The 19,469-nt window shown below is 59.1% G+C and overlaps 1 protein-coding gene across 1 annotated transcript; it reads right to left on the bottom strand.

Moving 5' to 3' along the window:
* Nucleotides 1–568: 568 nt before the first annotated feature.
* NARF (nuclear prelamin A recognition factor) lies at nt 569–19,255 on the bottom strand. Its single transcript, XM_045984732.1, has 11 exons — nt 18,763–19,255; nt 17,045–17,125; nt 14,644–14,787; nt 12,141–12,273; nt 9,169–9,303; nt 6,973–7,091; nt 5,582–5,711; nt 4,486–4,549; nt 3,522–3,659; nt 2,904–3,061; nt 569–1,078 (listed from the first exon to the last, which is right to left on the bottom strand). The coding sequence occupies exons 1-11, from the start codon at nt 18,787–18,789 to the stop codon at nt 837–839; spliced, it is 1,371 nt and encodes a 456-aa protein (XP_045840688.1). The 5' UTR covers nt 18,790–19,255; the 3' UTR covers nt 569–836.
* Between the last annotated feature and the right edge of the window lie 214 nt (nt 19,256–19,469).

The following is a 19,469-nucleotide window of genomic DNA, read 5'->3' as shown; positions in this document are numbered from 1 at the left end:
GAGCGCCCCTCAGGAAGCACAGGCTGGGGGTAGGCAGGACCGCAGCGGCACCAGGATGGACGGGGGGGAGCGCCCCTCGAGCGCACAGCCTGGCCTACACGGGTAGCCCGTCTCCGCCCCGTCTCCAACCTCCGTCCTCCCGTCCGTCCATAGAGAGCCGGCGGCCTTGCCAGGCCTCCCCGCCTCGCGATACGCTCCCCTTAACGGCCCAACGAACAGGTGCGCGGCTCGGCCCCACGGCGCCCGCAGCCACGGAGCTGCGGGTTAGTCGTCTGGTCCCAGGAGGGGCTGCTGCCCGCCACTCTGGCACCGCAGTGAGGAACGTGGCCCACTGCTGCCGGGAAAGCGGGGAATCCAGACTCGTGTATCAGCTCCCAGCTCCCAAAGGACGCGACTGACTCACATTCTGGTGGGAACATTGAGGAGTAACGTGGCGTGGGTGAAAGGGAGAGCCGAATCGGGCAGACCCACGGCGGCCAGCCCCGTCACCTCCTCACGCCGTCTCTCTGAGGCAGACGAACCTGAGCTGCGGCAGTCTTCGTTCTTCACAGGACCCTTTTTGGATTTCTTTTAAGCCTAAGAGATAGTGGTTTGTCTTCATTCTTGTTCTTTGGGATATTGTTCAGTCTCAAGGTAAAAGGATACTTAAATGGGGGCAGTCCTCCTCTCAGGTCAGAGCACGGCAGTTGCACCACGTCACACAGTGAGGGAACCACCAGCAAAGAGGGTAGAGAATTCTGAAAACGCAGGTAGCAACCGAGAAGCCGAGCCGTTTTCCTGCAGGGTCTCAGGCCCGCGCTCAGCCGCGCCTCCCTCCCCGGCAGCCGGCTCGACCTTTACCACTTGATGTCCCGGCTGCCCGCGGGGGGCCCTGCGCCCTGGTACATGGTGTGCAGGGCTTCCTGGGCTCTGGGGGAGTCGGCCCCATCCAGCCACTCCTGGTACAGCTCCTGCACGTGGGCGCTGGTCTCAGGGGGCCGCACAGGGATGTCTGCGTAGATGCCTTCCATCTGCCGCAGCAGCGCCTTGTCTGCCCGCCCGTCCTCGGTCTGGGCTTGGCCTCTGCCGCTCAGACAGCCTGAAAGACAAGCAGGGAGCTGACGCTCTTCTTCCTTCCGCTTTAAAGGGGATGGTTCTGGAGCAGGAAAGGAACAACAGCGCTGTGCAGCACCACGGCGCCAGAGCCCGGAGCTGGACTCTGGACGTGGGGCCCCTGAGGCCTCAAGAACCCCGGCGACGGGCTCACAGCCCCTTAGGCTTCCTACTCTTACCTACGTTATCCAGGAAACGTTTTTTACCTAACAGTGAAGTAAGCTGTCAGCCTCTAGCACTGGCTGTGTGCGCCCACTGGGACTTGCAGAAGAGCAGGAAGACTGACCGGGGCAGCCACACTACGAGCGTCTCCTAGGGCCTTAGGCGCAGGACCCCTGCTGCACGGCACCGGGGAGGGCGCAGGCGAGCCCGCACGGGAGCCCATGCACCCAAGCGCCGCAGCCCAGAGAAAGGGCGCGACTCCCACGTCCTGGTGCTGTTTCCTCTCAGCTTATTAAATGATTTATAGGGCTAAGTTCATTTAAAAGAATTTGTAGGGCGCCTGGGAGGCTCAGTGGGTTAAGCCTCTGCCTTCTACTCGGGTCATGATCTCAGGGTCCTGGGATCGAGGCCCACATCCGGCTCTGCTCAGCGGGGAGCCTGCTTCCCTTCCTCTCTCTGCCTGCCTCTCTGCCTACTTGTGATCTCTCTCTGTCAAATAAATAAATAATATCTTTAAAAAAAAAAAAAAAAAAAGAATTTGTAGCAAATTGCCACCCTGGCCAAGCCCCTCGCTACTGGCCCCTTGGCAGAACCCACCAGCTGTGCCTTTTTTGTCTCTTAAAGATTTGTTATTTTTTAAAAAGGTCCTATTTATTCATTTGAGAGAGAGAGCACGAGCCGGGGGGAGCAGCGGCAGAGGCAGAGGGTGAAGCAGGCTCCCCGCTGAGCAGAGACCCTGACTCAGGGCTCCATCCCAGGACCCTGGGATCCTGACCTGAGCCAAAGGCAGAGGCTTCCCTGACTGAGCCCCCCAGGCGCCCCTCCACCAGCTACACTTTGAATCTTGAATCTCAAAGACGCTGAGCCATGGCAGGTGACCCTGCTCCCCTTCCCCAGGAGCCCACTCTCCCAAGGTCTGCTCCTTTCCGCACATCCCTGCCCCGGCTCCCCGCTGTTAGGGCACAGGTGAGTCTGCCCAGCTCCCACCCATGGCTCAGGGGAGTTGGACACCCCGCCCCCACCACGGGCCCAGCTCACCCACTGCCTCACCCTCTGTGTCTGCTCCTCCGCAGCCCCACATGCCCTCCGAAGCGCCGGCAGGTTGTCGCGAGCGCCCTGGCCACGCCGCCTCCCCTTGGGCAGGCTCGAGACCTGCGGGCCTTCCCCGCTCAGTAGGGCGCAGGTGGTCCCACAGCCACCGGGAGGCCGTGGGACCCTCTCCCTGGACACTGGTACCTATTCCACCAGCAAGTCCCTGGCCTCTGCTGTGGAACCCCGGCCCTGGTGCCTCCTGTCAGCCTCCATTTCCCATGTGGGCCTCCCCCGCCTGCCCCTGTCCCTCAGGGAAGAACCTGGCTACCGGTGGGGCCATCTGAACCAAGATCAGGTTCTCACAAGCTGCCACAAGCAGCTCTTCTCTGGGACCATGTCCCCAGGGGTCTTCTAAGGGGACAGCTGGCTTTTCTACTACGTGGTGAGGGATGGAGAGGGACTGCTGTGTCAGAACCACCGGGGCGGCCTCCACAGTCCCACAGAGCTGTCAGAACGGGCAAGGCTTGGGGTAATGCAGGAGGGCCTCCTTCGTAAGGAGCTGTGGGGGGGCCGTGGGAGGACGCTGGGGGCAGTGTGGCCCAGACCCCATGTCTTACCCCCTGCGCAGGCGAGCACCTCCACGAAGTGGTATGGGAACCTGCCCTTCTTCAGTTTCAGAACCACGTTCTGGATGTTTCGAAAGCCGTACGCAGCAGCAAAGCGTAACAGAACCTCCCCATTCTTTTCAAGGGTGACCTCCTGGAAATCTTTGTTCCTGTAAGATGAACACAGCAGATTTTTTCCCTAAAGGTTTTATTTTAATTGAGACACAGAGAGAGAGAGAGACAATGAGAGAGAGCACAAGCACGGAGGAGGGGCAGAGGGAGAGGGAGAAGCAGACTCCCCGCTGAGCAGAAGGCTGGACCTGGGGTCAATCTCAGGACCCCGGGATCAGGGAGGCAGACGCTTAACTCACTGAGCAAGCCAGGCATCCCAACAAAATGGATTTTAATCTATAGCATCCTTCCTCTGTGGCAGACAATCATTTTCTAATCTAAGTTTGAAATGTTAGCAAAATGAAAAATCTGAATAAAAACAACACTTTGGTCTTGGCTATTCCAAACCCTGTAAGCAAGCCCCCCACCCCAACTCACACACGCATGCACACACCACATGCCTGCACGCCCACTGGCTTGGGGCAGCGTGCCCGGGACAGCGGTGCTGAGCGCACAGACCTCAGGGTGCGGTAGGTGACCTCCCCCACGTCCTCGTCGAACAGCTGCTTGGCCGCGTGTCTGAAGACGTGCGCCAGGTACCCGTCCGAGCTGGCCCCGTCGTGGCGTCTCACCTCTTCCTCCTTCAGGCCTCCGAACCTGGCCAGGCAGACAGCAACATAAGCAGGAGTCAGACTTCCAGAGTCTCAGGATTCCCCGTGAAAAGAGAAACCTTTTACAGATATTTAAACTTCAGGCAAAAATCTCACGTTGCTGAGTTTTAACAACCAACACGAGGAGTCCCCTGCGACCGCCGAGGCCGAAGCAGCAGGCGGAGCCCCGCTCAGCGCGATGGGCAGGTCGCTCCCCTCTCTGCTGCCCGGCATCCGCGCATCCCCCAGAACCGCGGCACTCGGGCCAGAGCTGGGACTCTGTGCACACACGCCCCAGCGGGGACACGCAGGGGCTCTGGCTACACGCTCTGTGGCCGTCAGTTCTGAGCGCCTCAGGGTGGCCTCCCACACGAGGGCTGCCACTGCTCAGCAGCCCAGGCTCGCCCCGCGTGGAGCCCGAGGCCTGCACGTGGCGGGAGCACCGGCTGCGGGTTCGGAACACCAGGACCACAGAACCCGGCCCAGTGCTCTCAGCAGAGACGTGGGGGAGCCGTTCTTCCCCAGAGGTGACCCACCCTTGGGCGGGTCCAGACGCACACCACCAGGAACACATAGAATTCAGAGGTGGAGGGCACGGACACATAAATATCCCCACGGAAACCCAAATCCCCACACCCCAGTGGGTGGCGCCGCACACCAGGGCCCCGCTGGAGAGCTGCGAGGATGACCGAGGGTCATGGAGAGGGACGAGTCACGATACAGGAAGTGGCAACCCCAGGTCACGCCCCCCCCACCCCGTCCCTCTGCTGCCCATGGCCTCATCAGGAAGGGAGGCCACCCACAAGGTGCCCCTCCCTGCAAAAGTCACTTACAGAGTGTCAATGGCAGCGTCTTTCACTGCGTGGTCACTTTGCTCCATCATCTGAACGACCTCACCTACAGACAAAGAGGCGGCGTGAGGCACGGTGGAAGGAGCCACGCGGCCCATGCCAGCCGGCCACCAGGCTTCCGAGGAGCTGCTTCCAAGGTTATCTCCCCCGCGGGAGCTTCTGTTAAGGTGACCCTGAGCACGGTCACCCTTACAGAGGGCAGAAACCCATCTCCAGCGCAGCATAACGCTAACATGTGAAAAATTCTGGTAAAACTTAGGAGAAGAGTCCAAGTCCTCCTCCTGCCCTTGAAACAAGGGATGCTTTTGCCAACGATCTCTCCGTACTTTTGTTTCTGAAGCAGAAAACGCCTGTGTATAGCCACCTGTGGACAGAGGACCAGGACACAGTGGCTGCATTTACGTGGAGGTCAGTGGTGTGCAAAGACGAACTGAGAACCACTTTCCTACTTCCCTTTACGCCAGGCCCCAGAAACCCTTGCTACCCACCGCCGTGGCATCACACGCGCACGCAGTGACTCAACACGGGACGGCACAGTTAAGGCTGGCAGTGTGCCCGAGCAAGAGGCTGGCGCGCGGTTCTCACGCAAACCCACCGGCTACCGGGGAAGCAGAAGCCCTCCTCGGGTCCTCACGCTGGAGTCTCCGGTTGGGGGACCTGCGCCCAGGAGTCTCTACCCCCGAGAGCCGGCCGCCCTGCCGACGCGGCATGGGGTTCGTGGACGTAAGCCACCCCCCGACAGCAGCGTCCCACTGAGCGGCTCGAGGACACCAGAGAATCACTTCCGCCCCAGCACACGGAACCTGCTGCAGGCTCTCCGCCAGGCGCACTGTGTGGGGGCTGCTGGCAAGGTCACTGGAGCCGCACGGGCCCCCACTTGACTCTAAATTAAAAAAAGTCCCCGTGTTGCCACGTGCAGGTCCAGTCGGTCGGCAGAGCCCCCATGTCACGTGGGGCGTCAGGCCGTGGGAGCGCTGCCCCCCTGCTTCCCTGCAGTCAAACCCTCAGGCGTCCTGTTGGGACCCCAGAGGACGACCGGCCAGAGGCCCCAGGCGTACCCTGCCCGCCGGCCCCTCACCTGAGGTTAACACGCAGTCAGCACCCCGGGAGCCGTGGGAAGCGGTGGGCAAGTCTTCTCGAAGGGCCTCCAGTTTCTTATCGTAGCAAGGAGCCACGATAACATGGAAGATCTTGTCTGGAGACAGGTTCTGGGGAGAAAGGGCAAACCCTGCTTGGGCTTTGGGATCATGAGGCCAGCTAAGCTGGTGCCCAAAGTGCGTTCCCATGTGCTGAGGCCACTCTGGGTCCGGCCCCGGCCTCCTGCAGACCGAGCTGTGACCCGTGCCGGCCTCCCAGCTGCACCGCCCCCCACCCCGCAGGGCTGCTTCACTTGGACGGGGCCGAGCCACCCAGAGCCCGGAAGGTCAGGCAGCCGGAGACGCGGGGGGAGAGCTGCTGAGAGCTGAACCCGCCCCAGACCGGCGCACGTGCTGCCCAAACGCCAAAAAGGATAAGGCACTGTGGGACTGTTGCCTGGGCTGGCTGAGCCTCACACTTTCCGGAAACTTCCCAAGGGACGCCTGTTCAGGACGCTGCTCTGTTGCCTGCAGCCACATTGGCAGCCACGCCACGAGCGGGCAGGTGCGAGGCCTCGGCAGGACGGCCCCACGCAGGGCAGAGCCCGAGGAGGGCGCCCGGCTGTCCCTCAGCAGGCCCACAGGCCCGGTTACCCTCTAGGACTGGCAAACTCCCGGATTCCCCCAAACAGTGGGGACGGGGCAAGCGCAAGGGAGAAAGCCCCACGGCTCCTTTTCCTGCGCCCTAAGTGCACAAGGGTGTCAAAGGCGTGTGGCGTCTTAAAGCTGGCTTTGGGTCTGTGGGATCCCTCGCTCTGCTTTGCTCTCCAGTGTTTCCAGGGCCAGACCTCACTGGTCCCCTGGAGAGCTGTGTCACCTGAGGGCGGCTGTGGGCACCCTGGCAGCTGGAGGCCCGACCACTAAGGGGGCCACATCACGGGCACCACGGGGGTGTTGGGGACCTCCAGGAGGAACCAGGCCTGGCCGCTGCCAGCGTTCCTGAGGTGGCCCTAGACGGCATGCAGGGGGTCTGCGTGGGGGCCTGCAGTGGGGAGGCACAGCACAGGGACCAGCTAAACCCAGGTGCCACCCACAGGGGGGATGCGCGGCAGGTGAGGGGCGTGGGAAGGCCTTCAGGAGCCTGTCTGGGACTTTTCCCACCACCTGAAGGCAGAAGTGGCTAAGGGCGTCACGTGTCACTCACTGTGGTCTGGGGGACAGGTCAGGACCCCACACAGGGCCTCCTTCACTGCAGTCATCTCCGGGGCCCCCCATTACCAGGACAGACCGTGTTTCCGCTCGATCTGAGGCCGAGGCCACCTTGGCTCTGCCCGGCGGGAACATCCACCATCTCCCAGCCCGTGTGTCACCCTCTGGGAGGCGGTCGGCTTACCTGCCGTCTGGCGAAGTAATCCTTCACCAGGGAGCCCATGATCTGCTGGGGAGACTTGGCGGTGCAGAGGTGAGGGGTAACGGGGTGGCCCAGCACCCGTTCGGCGTACCGGACCCAGCCTGGGGAGAGAGCAGCCCTCGTCAGCTCCCTTGCAAGGGCTTCCTTCTCCTTTCCGTCACACTCAAGGAATTCCAAGCTCCCAGACCCAGTCACTTGGAGGAAAGCCAGACACCGGGAACTCGAGGCACCTTGGGCACCAGGGACCCCAGAGGCATATGCCCTAGACCAGAAGATGGCCCTGCCAGCCCCTGACCAGGAAGGATGCAGGGGAAGGATGTGAAAACTGGTGCAGAAAACAAGTTTCCCGGAGCAGCCGTGCGGCATCGTCCCAGGGCACCCGGACTCCCACGGCGCTGCCGCCAGTAGCCACAAAGCCTACCACAAGTGACCAGCCAACAACTGCCCCCTCTTTAGGGCAAGGACAGAATTTCACAGGCCCGGGTGATGTCCAGAGAGCACACGGGGTCTCCTCCTAAGCACCTGGCCTGGTACTGAGCATCTCCTGAGCTGCCGAGGGCCGCTGTGTGCTGGGCTCCCCCTGTGGCGGTGCTGCCCGGGGGAGCGCGGGTCAGGGAAGGCCTGCGGGAGGCAGGGCTCGCATCCTTCACCTCCTGGGCACAGCCTGGTGAGAGGCCGACCCTACGGACAGGCATCCCCACCACAGCATCACGGGCAAGTGCGAAGCTGCTCATCGGACCCGGGGCACAACCGGCCACCTCCCTCTGACCGCTGCTGGCCAGGAGGAGCAGCAGGCACGTTCAACGACGCGACAGCCCCGTCTGAACAAACGCCGACCCCAGCCGTCAGCGGCCCGAGTGCGCACAGGAGAAGGTCCGCGGGGACCCACGGAAGCTCCGAGGGGGGCGGCCGCTGCTGGGACTCTCCTTATCCCCTGCCTCTGAACGTTGAAAACAAAAAAGTGCCAAGCACAATGGGCAGGCCTGGCAAGGCCCCGCCCCCCGGCCTCAGTGCCAGGCCAGCACGGCAGACGCGGCTCCCCGGCGGAGGGCGTCTCGTGCTGCAGGCAAGCTGGTGTGGGGCGGCGGGAGGCAGTGGACATCACGCCAAACAGCAGGAGGTAAGGGCCGGGGCCCACGGAGGATGCACAGCCGGTGGGTGGGGAAGAGGACCGAGCAGGGACGGGGAGGAGGAATCAGGGTCCCAGAGCCCATGGAGCCCCGCCTCTGAAACCAGACAGGTCAGCACTTTCCTGAGGAAACCTGTGATCGGAAACTTGTTACTCGACACTGGCCGGGGGCAGACACAGCGGCCTGTGCCCTGGACAGCCCCTGCTGGCTCCCACGGAGTCAGAAGAACAGAGAAGCGGCTGCGGGCTTCACAGCAGCAGGGACAACAGCGCTCACGTCCCAGCTGGGTGCCGGCTCCTTGTAGCACTGCAGACCGCCCTCCCCCGGGCCACCACTGACAGGTCGGGACAAGAGGGGACCTACTCGGAGAAGAGGCCTGGCCCAAGGCGCCCAGGAGCTCTGCAGAGGTACACCCCACAGGAGGCACCTGTCAGAGTGTGGGCAGCAAGGGCACCCCAAGACGGGAGCCGCGTGAGGAAGACACGCCCCGCGAGCCGGCCCCGGACTGCCCACAGCCCTGATTCCATCTGCCAGGTCAGATCACCCGACCTTGACGTTGCTTTCATCTCCTTACGGTCATTGAGAAGCAAAAAGGACAACCCTGACTGTAGACAAGGGTTAGTTTTGAACCGAATCTCACCTCATGCCCCTAAATTTGAGAGGTGATGTGAAGCTGAACCAGTTATAGTTCCGACACACTTGGGTATAGAGAACTCCCCAGGGAAAGTGCATCATCGTTTAGGAGGAACATTCTAGAAGCTCCAAACCTACACTTAAACAGACTTAACGGCTCAAGACCCCGGCTGCAGCAAGTATCAGGCCGGACTGGGAGTGGGGGTGGCCGGTGTGCACCAGGCAGGGGCTGAGTGAGGTGGGGGCTCGGGTGGACCTGCGGGGGTCCCCACCGACACTGCACTCCCTCCAGGTCTAGGACGCCCAGTGCGCTGGGCCCGTGACCTCTGACCTCGCCCATCTGTGCGCCTGCCCCCAAGGCAGACTCATGAGAAGTGGTGCCTCTGGCGCGTGGAGGCCGGCCCTGGGCGCTCACCGGGACAGGCGGAGGTGAGCATGGGCAGCGCTGGCTCCTCCTCGCTGTGCCGCAGGTACCGCCGCACGAACTCCTTCTGACTCTCCAGGATGCTGAAGTCCGCGGCTACCGCTGCATCGAAGACATAGTGCGCCCCTGCGGGGAACAGGCGCGTTCAGCTTCTCGTCACCTATCGCGGGACCCCGGCGAGTCTGCAGGCTCCCAGCACCACGAGCTCTGCGCCTCCCTCGTACCTCGTCCGCACCGCAGACTGCGCAAGCCCAGGCCCGTGCCTCACCTTCTTCTTCAAACAACAAACAGGATCATTTTTCACAAGAAAATATGTATGTTTTCTCTCTGGCTTCCTCTTGTTCTCTCTACATCTACACTCAGGCAAACACCTCACAGAAGCCATAAAGGTAACTGAGATTACACGGGACCAGCAGCACTCTCTTCTGGTCGGAGGTTAGATCTCAGTCTGATGATCCTTGATCTCTTTTTTTTTTTTTAAAGATTTTTATTTATTTATTTGACAGAGAGAGAGAGATCACAAGTAGGCAGAGAGGCAGGCAGAGAGAGAGGAGGAAGCAGGCTTCCCGCGGAGCAGAGAGCCCGATGCGGGGCTCGATCCCAGGACCCTGAGATCATGACCTGAGCCGAAGGCAGCGGCTTAATCCACTGAGCCACCCAGGCGCCCCGATCCTTGATCTCTTTAAAATAAATAGAGTAGGGGGGTGCCTGGGTGGCTCAGGGGGCTAAAGCCTCTGCCTTCGGCCCAGGTCATGGTCTCAGGGTCCTGGGATCAAGCCCTGGATCGGGCTCTCCGCTCAGCGGGGAGCCTGCTTCCTCCTCTCTCTCTGCCTGCCTCTCTGCCTCCTTGTGATCTCTCTCTCTCTGTCAAATAAATAAACACAATCTTAAAAAAAAAAAAAAAAGAGTAAATTGGCAGCCCATTCCTTTCTGATGGCCATAATTTTTATGCTGATTTGTAACTATCTTTTTTCTTCTTTTTAAAGCTTTTAGCATTTCTTTCTTAACGAAGATTTTGGGAGAGAGCACAAGCAGGGGGAGGGGCAGAGCAAGAGAGAGAGCCGCAGGCTGGGCACAGATCTGACGTGGAGCTCAACCCTAGGACCCTGGGATCATGCCCTGAGCCGAAATCAAGCATTGGAGGCTTAAATGACTACGCCACCCAGGTGCCTCTTTTTAGCTATCTTTAAAATAAGTTTTCTTAATACTGGCACGTAAGCCCAAGACAAAACATTGTACTTTTAATAATTACAGCAAAGTGAGTTAAATAACCTTAATATCTGCAGCTAGATCATTTTCCTTAAAAAAATTATAAAACATGAGGTAATGTTTTAAGATGATACTTAAGTCAGTTTCACTGTGGATATGTTTTACTAATATCTAATGCCCCGCTCTTTACTTTAAAAACTTCTCTCCCCAAATAGGGCCTTCAGTATGAGAAGAGAAAGTATCTAGGAACTTGGTCTCCAGTAAAGCCAAGCCCACCCGAAGCGTTCTCGGATCACAGGCCTGAGGAACGCCCCCCCCCCCCGCCCCCCAAACCGCCCCGCCGCACTCGGCCTAGGCCCAGTCTGGCAGCAGGCAGTGCCCCAAGGACCAGGGGCTTATTCCAAGTGTCGCCTTTTTTTCTTAGTAATCCTCTACGTGTTTAGGTCTTTAAAAGCCACTGCAGGGCGCCTCGGTGGCTCAGCTGGTTGAGCATCTGACTCTTGGTTTCGGCTCAGGTCATGATCTTGGGGGCTAGAGATTGAGCCCGTGTTGGGCTCTGTGCTCAGTAGGGAGTCCACTTGGGATTCCCTCTCCTTCTGCCCCTACCCCACCTGGCATGCTTGCACACACTATCTTCTAAAATAAAATAAATCAATTTTTTTTTTTTTTTTAAGATTTTGTTTGACAAAGAGAGAGACAGCGAGCAAGGGAACACAAGCAGGGGGAGTGGGAGAGGGAGAAGCAGGCTTCCCGCTGAGCAGGGAGCCCGATGCGGGACTCAATCCCAGAACCCTGGGATCATGACCCGAGCCGAAGGCAGACACTTAATGGCTGAGCCACCCAGGTGCCCCTAAATAAATCAATCTTAAACAAAAAACAAAAAAGAATCCACTTGGCGACTGCGTTGCTCAGTGGGTTAAGCGTCTGCCTTACAGCTCGGGTCATGACCCCAGGGTCCTGGGATGGAGCCCTGGGTTGGGTTCCCTGCTCCATGGGGAGTCTGCTTCTCCCACTGCCTCTGCCTTTCTCTCCCTATTTGTCGCTCATGAATAAATGAATGAGATCTTTGAGATCTTTAAAAAAAAAGAAGCCACTGCAGAAAAACCAAAACTCATGTTGGCAAATGCCTCCCGTTCTCCTCTCCTGAGCCTGCCTGGTGGTCTTGTGCAGGACACCCAGGGTGGCAGCCGCTGCAGAGGGCGGGTGGGCTGGGGCTCGGGGCTGGGCAGGCCGACAGCAGTGGACGAACAGGAGCCTGCCCATCGCTACTCTGGATGGTTCCATTCCAGGTCATTCACATTTGAGCTCTTGGGCACGTTTCAGAGGAACCACCGTCCTTTTCTGCGCAAGGGAGATGGCCCGTTCCCTCCCTGCTCTGCTCTCCGGAGAGCACCCTGGAAAACCGGATGCCAGTCATCTTGCCACGGTTAGGCTTATCCCGGCCCTCTGCGGGCCCTGGGGCCGCGACGACACCACACTCCTTGGCAAGCCCCGGAGCCTCCCATGTGTCCCTGCCACCCCACCACCTGCTGCTCCCGGGGGGCCAGCCACAGACCTCACACGACGCCCGCCTGCACAGTAAGGGGGTGAGGGACGCCCGCCTCCTGCAGGGGGGAGGCAGGGTCCTCTTACGTTCCTCGAGATGCTGGTGGAGGTCCTGGTCTAGGCTGTGCCCCCGGGAGCTGAACGCTGGGGACACGGAGGGCAGCTGCGGGCCGGCCTTGCAGACTCGCAACAGTGTCAAGGCGCCTCACCAAGACTTTTGAGGAAGCCGCAGAGTCTTCTAGATGCGTCAGTCACGCTGAGGCGGAATTTGGCGGCAAAGTAAGGCAGAGACTGAGGACACACTGACACCACCAGCACCTTGTGCTGGGAGGGGTCACATTTCTGGGGAAACAGAGAAGAGAGTCATATGTGTGCTGGGCAGAGTGAAGTAAGAACCGTAACAGACTCCAGGCAAACAGAACGTAGTCAGTGTTCTGTGAAAACAGTGATAAAATACGCAGGCACTAGCAAACATAATTAGGGGAAAAAATTAGGATTAAGACGTGTGACGTCCCTAGAGATTTCGTCAATTTTTAAAAACAATATTCTATTGATAAATGTGAACACCTGAACAAAAGTGGATAATTCTAAAGGAAAAATAAATATTACAATATTGGCCCATGCATAACTGAAATGACCCAGTAACAATTTAAAGATACACACACACCAACCTATTTCAATTAGAACAGAATACATACACACCGAAACAGTGTCCGGCGATCGGTCCCCACGGGACCTCAATCCCTGGTCATTATGGCAAACTGTGGGGTTTAGACGTATGTATGTATGTATGTGTGTGTTTTTGTTTTTGTTTTAAGGAGAGAGAAAGAGACAGAGCAGGGGTTGGGGCAGAGGGCGACAGAGAGAAACTTAAGTAGGCTCCACGTTCACCACAGAGCCTGACGCCGGGCTTGATCTCATGACCCCAAGATCATAACCAAAGCAGAAAGCAAGAGTCAGACATTTCACTGACGGAGCCGGCCAGGATCCCCACACTGCAGGAGAGTTTTAAGGAGTGGCTCATTCTCACCTTCTATAAACTGTTCTAAAAAATACTGTATGGGGCGCCTGGGGGGGCTCTGGCAGTGAAGAGTCTGCCTTCAGCTCGGGTCAGGATCCTGGGGTCCCGGGATGGAGCCCCGCATCGGGCCCCCGCTCAACAGGAAGCCCACTTCTCCCTCTGCCTGCTGCTTCCCCTGCCCGTGCTCATTCTCTGACAAAAAAAGAAATAAAATCTTGAAAAAAATGAGTATGTAAACATGAGACCACAAGGCTATCAACGGCCTGAGTCGGCAGCGGCAGGTCGGGAACCCCGAGAAGATCACCCACAGCTCATCAGCAGCACAGGGGCCACGAGCCAGGAGGGCAGCGCAGGTGAGCTCGCCGGCGGCAGGCCGTCTCCCGCGTGACCCTCTGACCTGGCGCTCAGGGCACACGCAGGGCTACCGGCAGAGCTGCGCGGCTCAGACGCGGTCAGCAAGTCGCGCTCCTGAACGCCGCCCCGCAGAGCGCGGGGCCCGGCCGGGGCGTGTGAGTCTCAGCCGCTAACGGAAGGGGGAGGGCGACGGTCGCCTGTCCCCAGCTCCAGGAGCCAGACTCGGTGCTTCCAATCCCTCCACCTGGTGCCCTGCCCGGAGGTCTCCAGGCCTCACGCTGTTCTCACCCGAACGTCCCCTGAGGACCGGCAGGGGAGCGGGCAGCGCCCCGGCCCCCGGAGGAAGGGAGGCTGCGGCGCCCCCGAGGCAGCGGGAGCTCAACCAAGCCGGAACCTCCCCTCCGTCCAGTTTCGCGAAATAACCGTTTCCTTCCTCTCGGCGTCCGCTTCTGCAGCAGCCACGCTGACAGGCGTGCACACCCCCGGGAGTTTCGATAAACACCCACTTAACAGTAAAACTGCCCGTGAAGCCTGAATCGAGCTGTTGCCACGGGGAGGAGCTAAGCTGCATCGTAAAGGAGCCGAGTCTGTTCAATGTGGTAACAGAGCAAAGGCCATTTTGTTCAGAGAAGGACAAGCAGGAGCGGGAGGGCACTGTCGCTCACTCAGGGGCCTCCCGGGGGACCTGAACACCAAGAAGGGAACGGGCACACTGCTGACAACAGGAAGACAAGTATTTCTCTCTGAAACCGTGACCTAAAAATGCTGGATGGCGTCCCAGGAGCACGCCACAGGGGTGGCGGCAGACACGCACGACACCGCCAGGCTCTGTCCTCTGTGCCGCGGCGCCCACGGGCATCCCACACCGCTCTCGGGCTCTGCCTGGCCCTGTGCACTGGCTGTGATCGAGACGGCGGGGGGAGCTCCCAGGGGCACCTGCACGGCTGCAGGCAGGCCAGGCTGTGACCGGGCTTCCTGAGCGCGGCCGGGAGCGAGGGGTAAACCCGGGTATGCTCCAGCCCCTCTGGCTCACCTGCCCTTCCTTTCAGGTCTCCAAAGCTGAGTGACACAGGAGAGCTGAGGGACCACGGCCTTGCCCCAGCCTGAAAAGTCCATCGGACCAGAACCTTGCCCCTAGGAACAGACTAGGGACCTCGCCTCATATCATGTTAGTGAGGGAATATGACCCTGGGCGGGGACTCCGGAGAGACTCGATCCAGCAAGGGACATGGGGCCAGGGCCAAGACGCATGCGCAGTGCCCCAGCAGAGGCTTCCATGCCTCAACCTCACCTCCCGCCCCCAGACCACAGAACCAGCAAGTGCCCAGGAGCCCTACCTTATTAAGGTTCAGAACTCGAAAGAAGTCCTTGGCGTTCTGCCGGGAAAGCTGGACTCCTTCCTCGGCTGTCACACAGCTGCCACACGCCAGGCAGTCACTCAGAAAGATCTTGGCGTCGGCCAATTTATGGAATTCTCCCTTCTACGAAAGAAGGATGTTTTGGTCTGATTCTTTTTTTTTTTTTTTTTTAGATTTTATTTATTTATTTGACAGACAGAGACCACAAGTAGGCAGAGAGGCAGGCAGAGAGAGAGAGAGAGGAGGAAGCAGGCTGTCCGCAGAGCAGAAAGCCCGATGCGGGGCTCGATCCCAGAACCCTGGGATCATGGCCCGAGCCGAAGGCAGAGGCTCCAACCCACTGAGCCACCCAGGCGCCCCTGGTCTGATTCTTCGATAAAGACTAAAACATGTGCTTCTCTGGGGAGAATGGCAGCATGAGACCAACACGAACAGACACGGATCATCTTGGACAACACAGAGCCAGCCCTGGAGCTCCGGGTGCCGGAGGGGCATAGAATAGGCCACGGTGACATCAAGGAGTCACACAGATGACAATCCAGGGTGAAAACAGGACAGCACTGTCACACGGTTGGAAGAAATCCACATTCCTCTGTCTTAGGAGCTGGCCCGGTGCCTCTCATCCCTCTGTCCCCTTCTGTGTTGCCCCTGGGGATTCCCGCTCTTGGCCTACTCTGTACTCCCCGGTGAGCTCATCAAGGCCCAAAGCTCCCCAAGGCAGTCGGCAGCCTGGCTTCCCGAGGTTTGAATGGGGCCCGAGAGTTTGCAACAAGCTCCCAGGTGGGCCAGAGCAGCCACTGCAAGGGTCTGGGCACGTGGCCCGCACACAGCTGGGGCCCAGGAGACACTGCCGTGCTGCTCGGAGAATCCTGGCCTCTGGCTGGGCAGAGGGGCCCGTGCGCACTCTCAGCGCTGCTCCTGGCGGGCCTTCCTCCATGCCCAGGGTGCTACGCACCACACGGTTCTCCTTTCTGCAAGCTCTCCTGGGCTGGGTCTGGTCCCTTCCCGCTTGTCCTGTTCCTTCCACCTCCTCTGGTCTCCTAAACGTGTGTATCCTGTGCAAGACTGTCCATCGCCCCTCTTGGCCGTCAGCCTCGGCTCCCAGAGCGGTGGCAGCTCGCGCGAACCCAGACACCTCTCCCCATCTCCACCTCCAGTGGGGCCCTCCCCTTTCCCACGCCCTGGAGAGCTCCAGCCTGTGGCCCTGGAACTGCACTCCGTTTCCTGTGCCACACCCGCCTTCCTGCTTCCAGCCCTGCCGTGGCCTGCCTGGGCCCCCACCGCCCTGTCTCCCCGGTCCTTTCCTTCATTTTCCCCTGCGCGAGCTGCCTTAAGCCGCCTGCCCCCACCTATGATCTGTCTCCACCCCAGACCACTCTGTCCACACCTCCCCATGCCTGGTGAGTGCACCCCACCCCTGAGCTGCTTGCCCTACTGGGGTGCCACCCACCACGCTGGCAGGATGCCTGCTGAGGCTGTGTGTACCTTATCTCTGCATTACCACAGCCCTGACAGGGAAGGGACCCAACTCCCCAGGTCACTGATAAGGAAACCTGGCTGCGGGGCTTCGATGTCTGTCCGAGGTGATGTGGCCAGAGGGCAGCTGTGGGAGGCGCCAGGCGCTCCCTGCTACTTCTGCCTCTGCGCCCTGGGTGCCTGTTTCATCTGCTGCTTGCCAAGCCCGAAGCTGCCAGAGCACAGAGCAGAGCTGGTGTAAGAGGGACGAGATCAGCTCCTGCCAGGCCAGACCTTGTGTTGGCATCAAGAGACTAAAGCGAAACCTGCTGCTGTTTCTCCCATGCTGCCAGCTCTCCACCAGTGCAGTCAGGACCAGTCCTTTCCAAGGGAAGAGTGACCTCCCCTACCCAATAAACTTAAGCCATCGCTGCTAGCTAAGAAGGATTTAAACTCTCAAGAATGGAGTTAGGGAAGAAACCGCTGGAACAATAAACTCACAGGATCATGAAATTTGAATTCTTTTATAAATTACCTACCCAAACTCCCATTTTACAGAGTGAAATTTTTCTTTTAAAAAACTGGAGATTTAAATATGATACCACTATTTCCAAACAGCGACCAAAGACAGTACTTCCCTTCGCTCTTCACTCAGTAGGTGTCGGCTGGGTGTAGGTGTCCTAGAACTCTAGCTCTCGGCACTTCTGTCTCGAAGGTCATGGGCCTCAGAATGACCCACCCAGGGCCTCGTTCGTTCTTGGATGGGAGGAATGACCGCCCCACATGCCCGCAGCCCCTGCAGGGGCACCACTTCAGCATGTTCTGTCTTAGAGCAGTGGTGTGCCAGGGACAGGAGCCCTCCGAGAGGAGAAAAACAGCTCCGGCCGTTTACTCCAGGCTAACGCAAAACTGAGAAATTACTTGCCTCTCCGTTCTCCTGGGCCAGACTCGGTACTTCAGCTGACGCATTCTCTTGGTCCTCGGTTTTTGTTTTCTTACTACATTCCTTGAAAAAGCAAAGGCACATAGAAGAGCACTTTTAATTTGACTCTCCACTTGGAAAGACGTAGGTACAGTCTGATCCATTAGCCTCATATTAGAAAATCTTTTCTGTAAAAATAAAAGTACCCGGCCTTGTGCACACACATGCGTGCCCTCCCCTATCCGTGCCCTCGCGGTAACTGAAAACCAGCAACGGGGCCTTCCACCGACAGGTAAATGAGCACCAACAGCCTGGACACCTGCTACATTCAGTTACGCTGAACTAGAATTGTGAGTAATGCTCTGGAAATGGATCTCCGTATAATGTCAAGTTAGGAAAAAAAGAGGAAGTGATAGAATATTTATAGATCCAATTTTTGGAAAAAGAAATCAAAAAACCCCATTCCCACAGTGAACGGCTCATTATGTCATCACTGCCAAAAGCAAGCGTGGAGGGCTACCACCGTCCCTGTCGTTACCCAGGTGGAGAGGAGGACAAGCCCTGCCCTTCCTACGTTCCTGTTTTCTTACTGTAATGATGTAAGTTGTATAAAAACTCCTTAAAAACACGTTCTGGGGGCGTGCCTGGGTGGCTCAGGAGTAAAGCATGTGCCTTCCGCTCAGGCCATGACCCCAGTGCTGTGATCAAGCCCCACATCGGGCTCTCAGCTCAGCAGGGAGCCTGCTTCCTCCTCTTTCTCTCTGCCTGCCTCTCTGCCTACTTGTGATCTCTGTCTGTCAAATGAATATATAAAACAAAAAATCTTAAAAAGAAACAAACAAACAAAAAAAAATATTAAAAAAAAAAAACACGTTCTAGGGGTGCCTGGGTGGCTCAGGAGTAAAGGATGTGCCTTCGGCTCAGGCCATGACCCCAGTGCTGGGATGGAGCCCCGCATCAGGCTCCCTGCTCAGCGGGAAGCCTACTTCTCTCCCTCTCCCTCTGCTGTGCTCCCTCTCTCGCTGTCTCTCTCTCTCTGCCAAATAAATAAATAAATAAATAAATAAGAATCTTTAAAAACAGGCAAACACACAGAAAACACATTTTGATCATTGTTTCAACCATCCACATCAAGAACGGAGCCTGCCAGGATTGCCCTGAGTGGTAACAGAGGTTAGTTTGTTTTTATGAGTGGGTTTTTTTGTTTTTGCCTTTTCTTTGGTGGGGGGCTTCAAACATATTTTGAAAGGACAGACGAGCGCCCGGGAACTAGAAAGACTGAGCGTGATCCCAGATGTAAGGTGACTGCGAGGCACCTGGACGTGTAACCTGACGCGCAGGAGCGCCGGGCATCTGGCCGGTGCAGCGACAGCCGCTTACCGACTGCCCTCCACCCAGTGTGGCCCGAACCAGCTGTCACCGCGGAGACCGAGTCCGCGGGACGATGCGGACGCACAGGCGCCCGGAGCGGCATACCCTGGAGATCTGCGATGGGGGTCGGGGGACCAAGGGCCCAGGGAACCCCGGACCGCGCCGCAGCTGGGACCGGACGCCAGCACCGGGCACCAGGTCTCCCGGAGGCCGGTGACCGCAGGCGGCTCCGACCCCGACCTGCCCCCCTGATCTCGAACAGCCCAGACCCGGGTCGGACCAACCCCCTGACCCCGAGCAGCCCCGACTCCGGCCCGACCGATGCCCGACCCCGAGCGCGCGGGGCCTACCTTCCGCGTGCAGTGCTCACACTTCATCTGGAGCGGGGCAGGCCGGGGGCCAGGGCTCGGCCTCAGAGGAGCACCGGGAGACTCGGTCACAGACGCCCGGCGCCCGCCGCCCTTTGTTGAAGTCACCCCCGGCGCGGCCCTACCCCCGGAGGCTCCGATCGACCAATGAGAATGCAGTGAGGGGGCGGACCACAACTCTAAGCCAATAAGAGCGCAGAGGAGGCGGTGCTTCTCCGCCCATATATCTCCGCCTAGGCCAATGACAACCCCGGGAAGGGGCGGGCCAGGCCGTGGAGCCAATCGGAGCGCGGGGGCGGAGAGCGGCGTTCGCCCGGGAGGCTCCGCCGGTCATCTCGCCCTTTTCCGCGGCTAGCGGGTCTGGGGCACCCCGAAGCGGACAAGCAGACCTTCTCCAGGAGGCGGACAGGCAGACCCTCTGTAAGAGTTATCCTGGGGCGCCTGGGCCGTCCGTTGGACCTGGAGACAGGCTCCGCCAGGCCACCGCCATTGCCGCCCGGAGGCGCGTCACGTAGGCCGGCCAGGCGGCAGTGCGCACGCGCGGGTGCGCACCACGTGGCGCCGGGGCGCGCGGCCGGTGGGTGTGAAGTCGAGTCCGCACGTGTTGCGGGGAAGGAGCAGTTGTTTCTGGGCGACATGACCCCCCGCGGGGAGCAGCGCACGTCCGCGGCGGACACGGGGGCGCATGG

The sequence above is a fragment of the Meles meles genome, chromosome 18 (genome assembly GCF_922984935.1).
Source record: "Meles meles chromosome 18, mMelMel3.1 paternal haplotype, whole genome shotgun sequence".
Taxonomy (NCBI): domain Eukaryota; kingdom Metazoa; phylum Chordata; class Mammalia; order Carnivora; family Mustelidae; genus Meles; species Meles meles.
The sequence above is the reverse complement of the archived record's forward strand: the minus strand, read 5'-3'. Positions and strand labels throughout refer to the sequence as shown.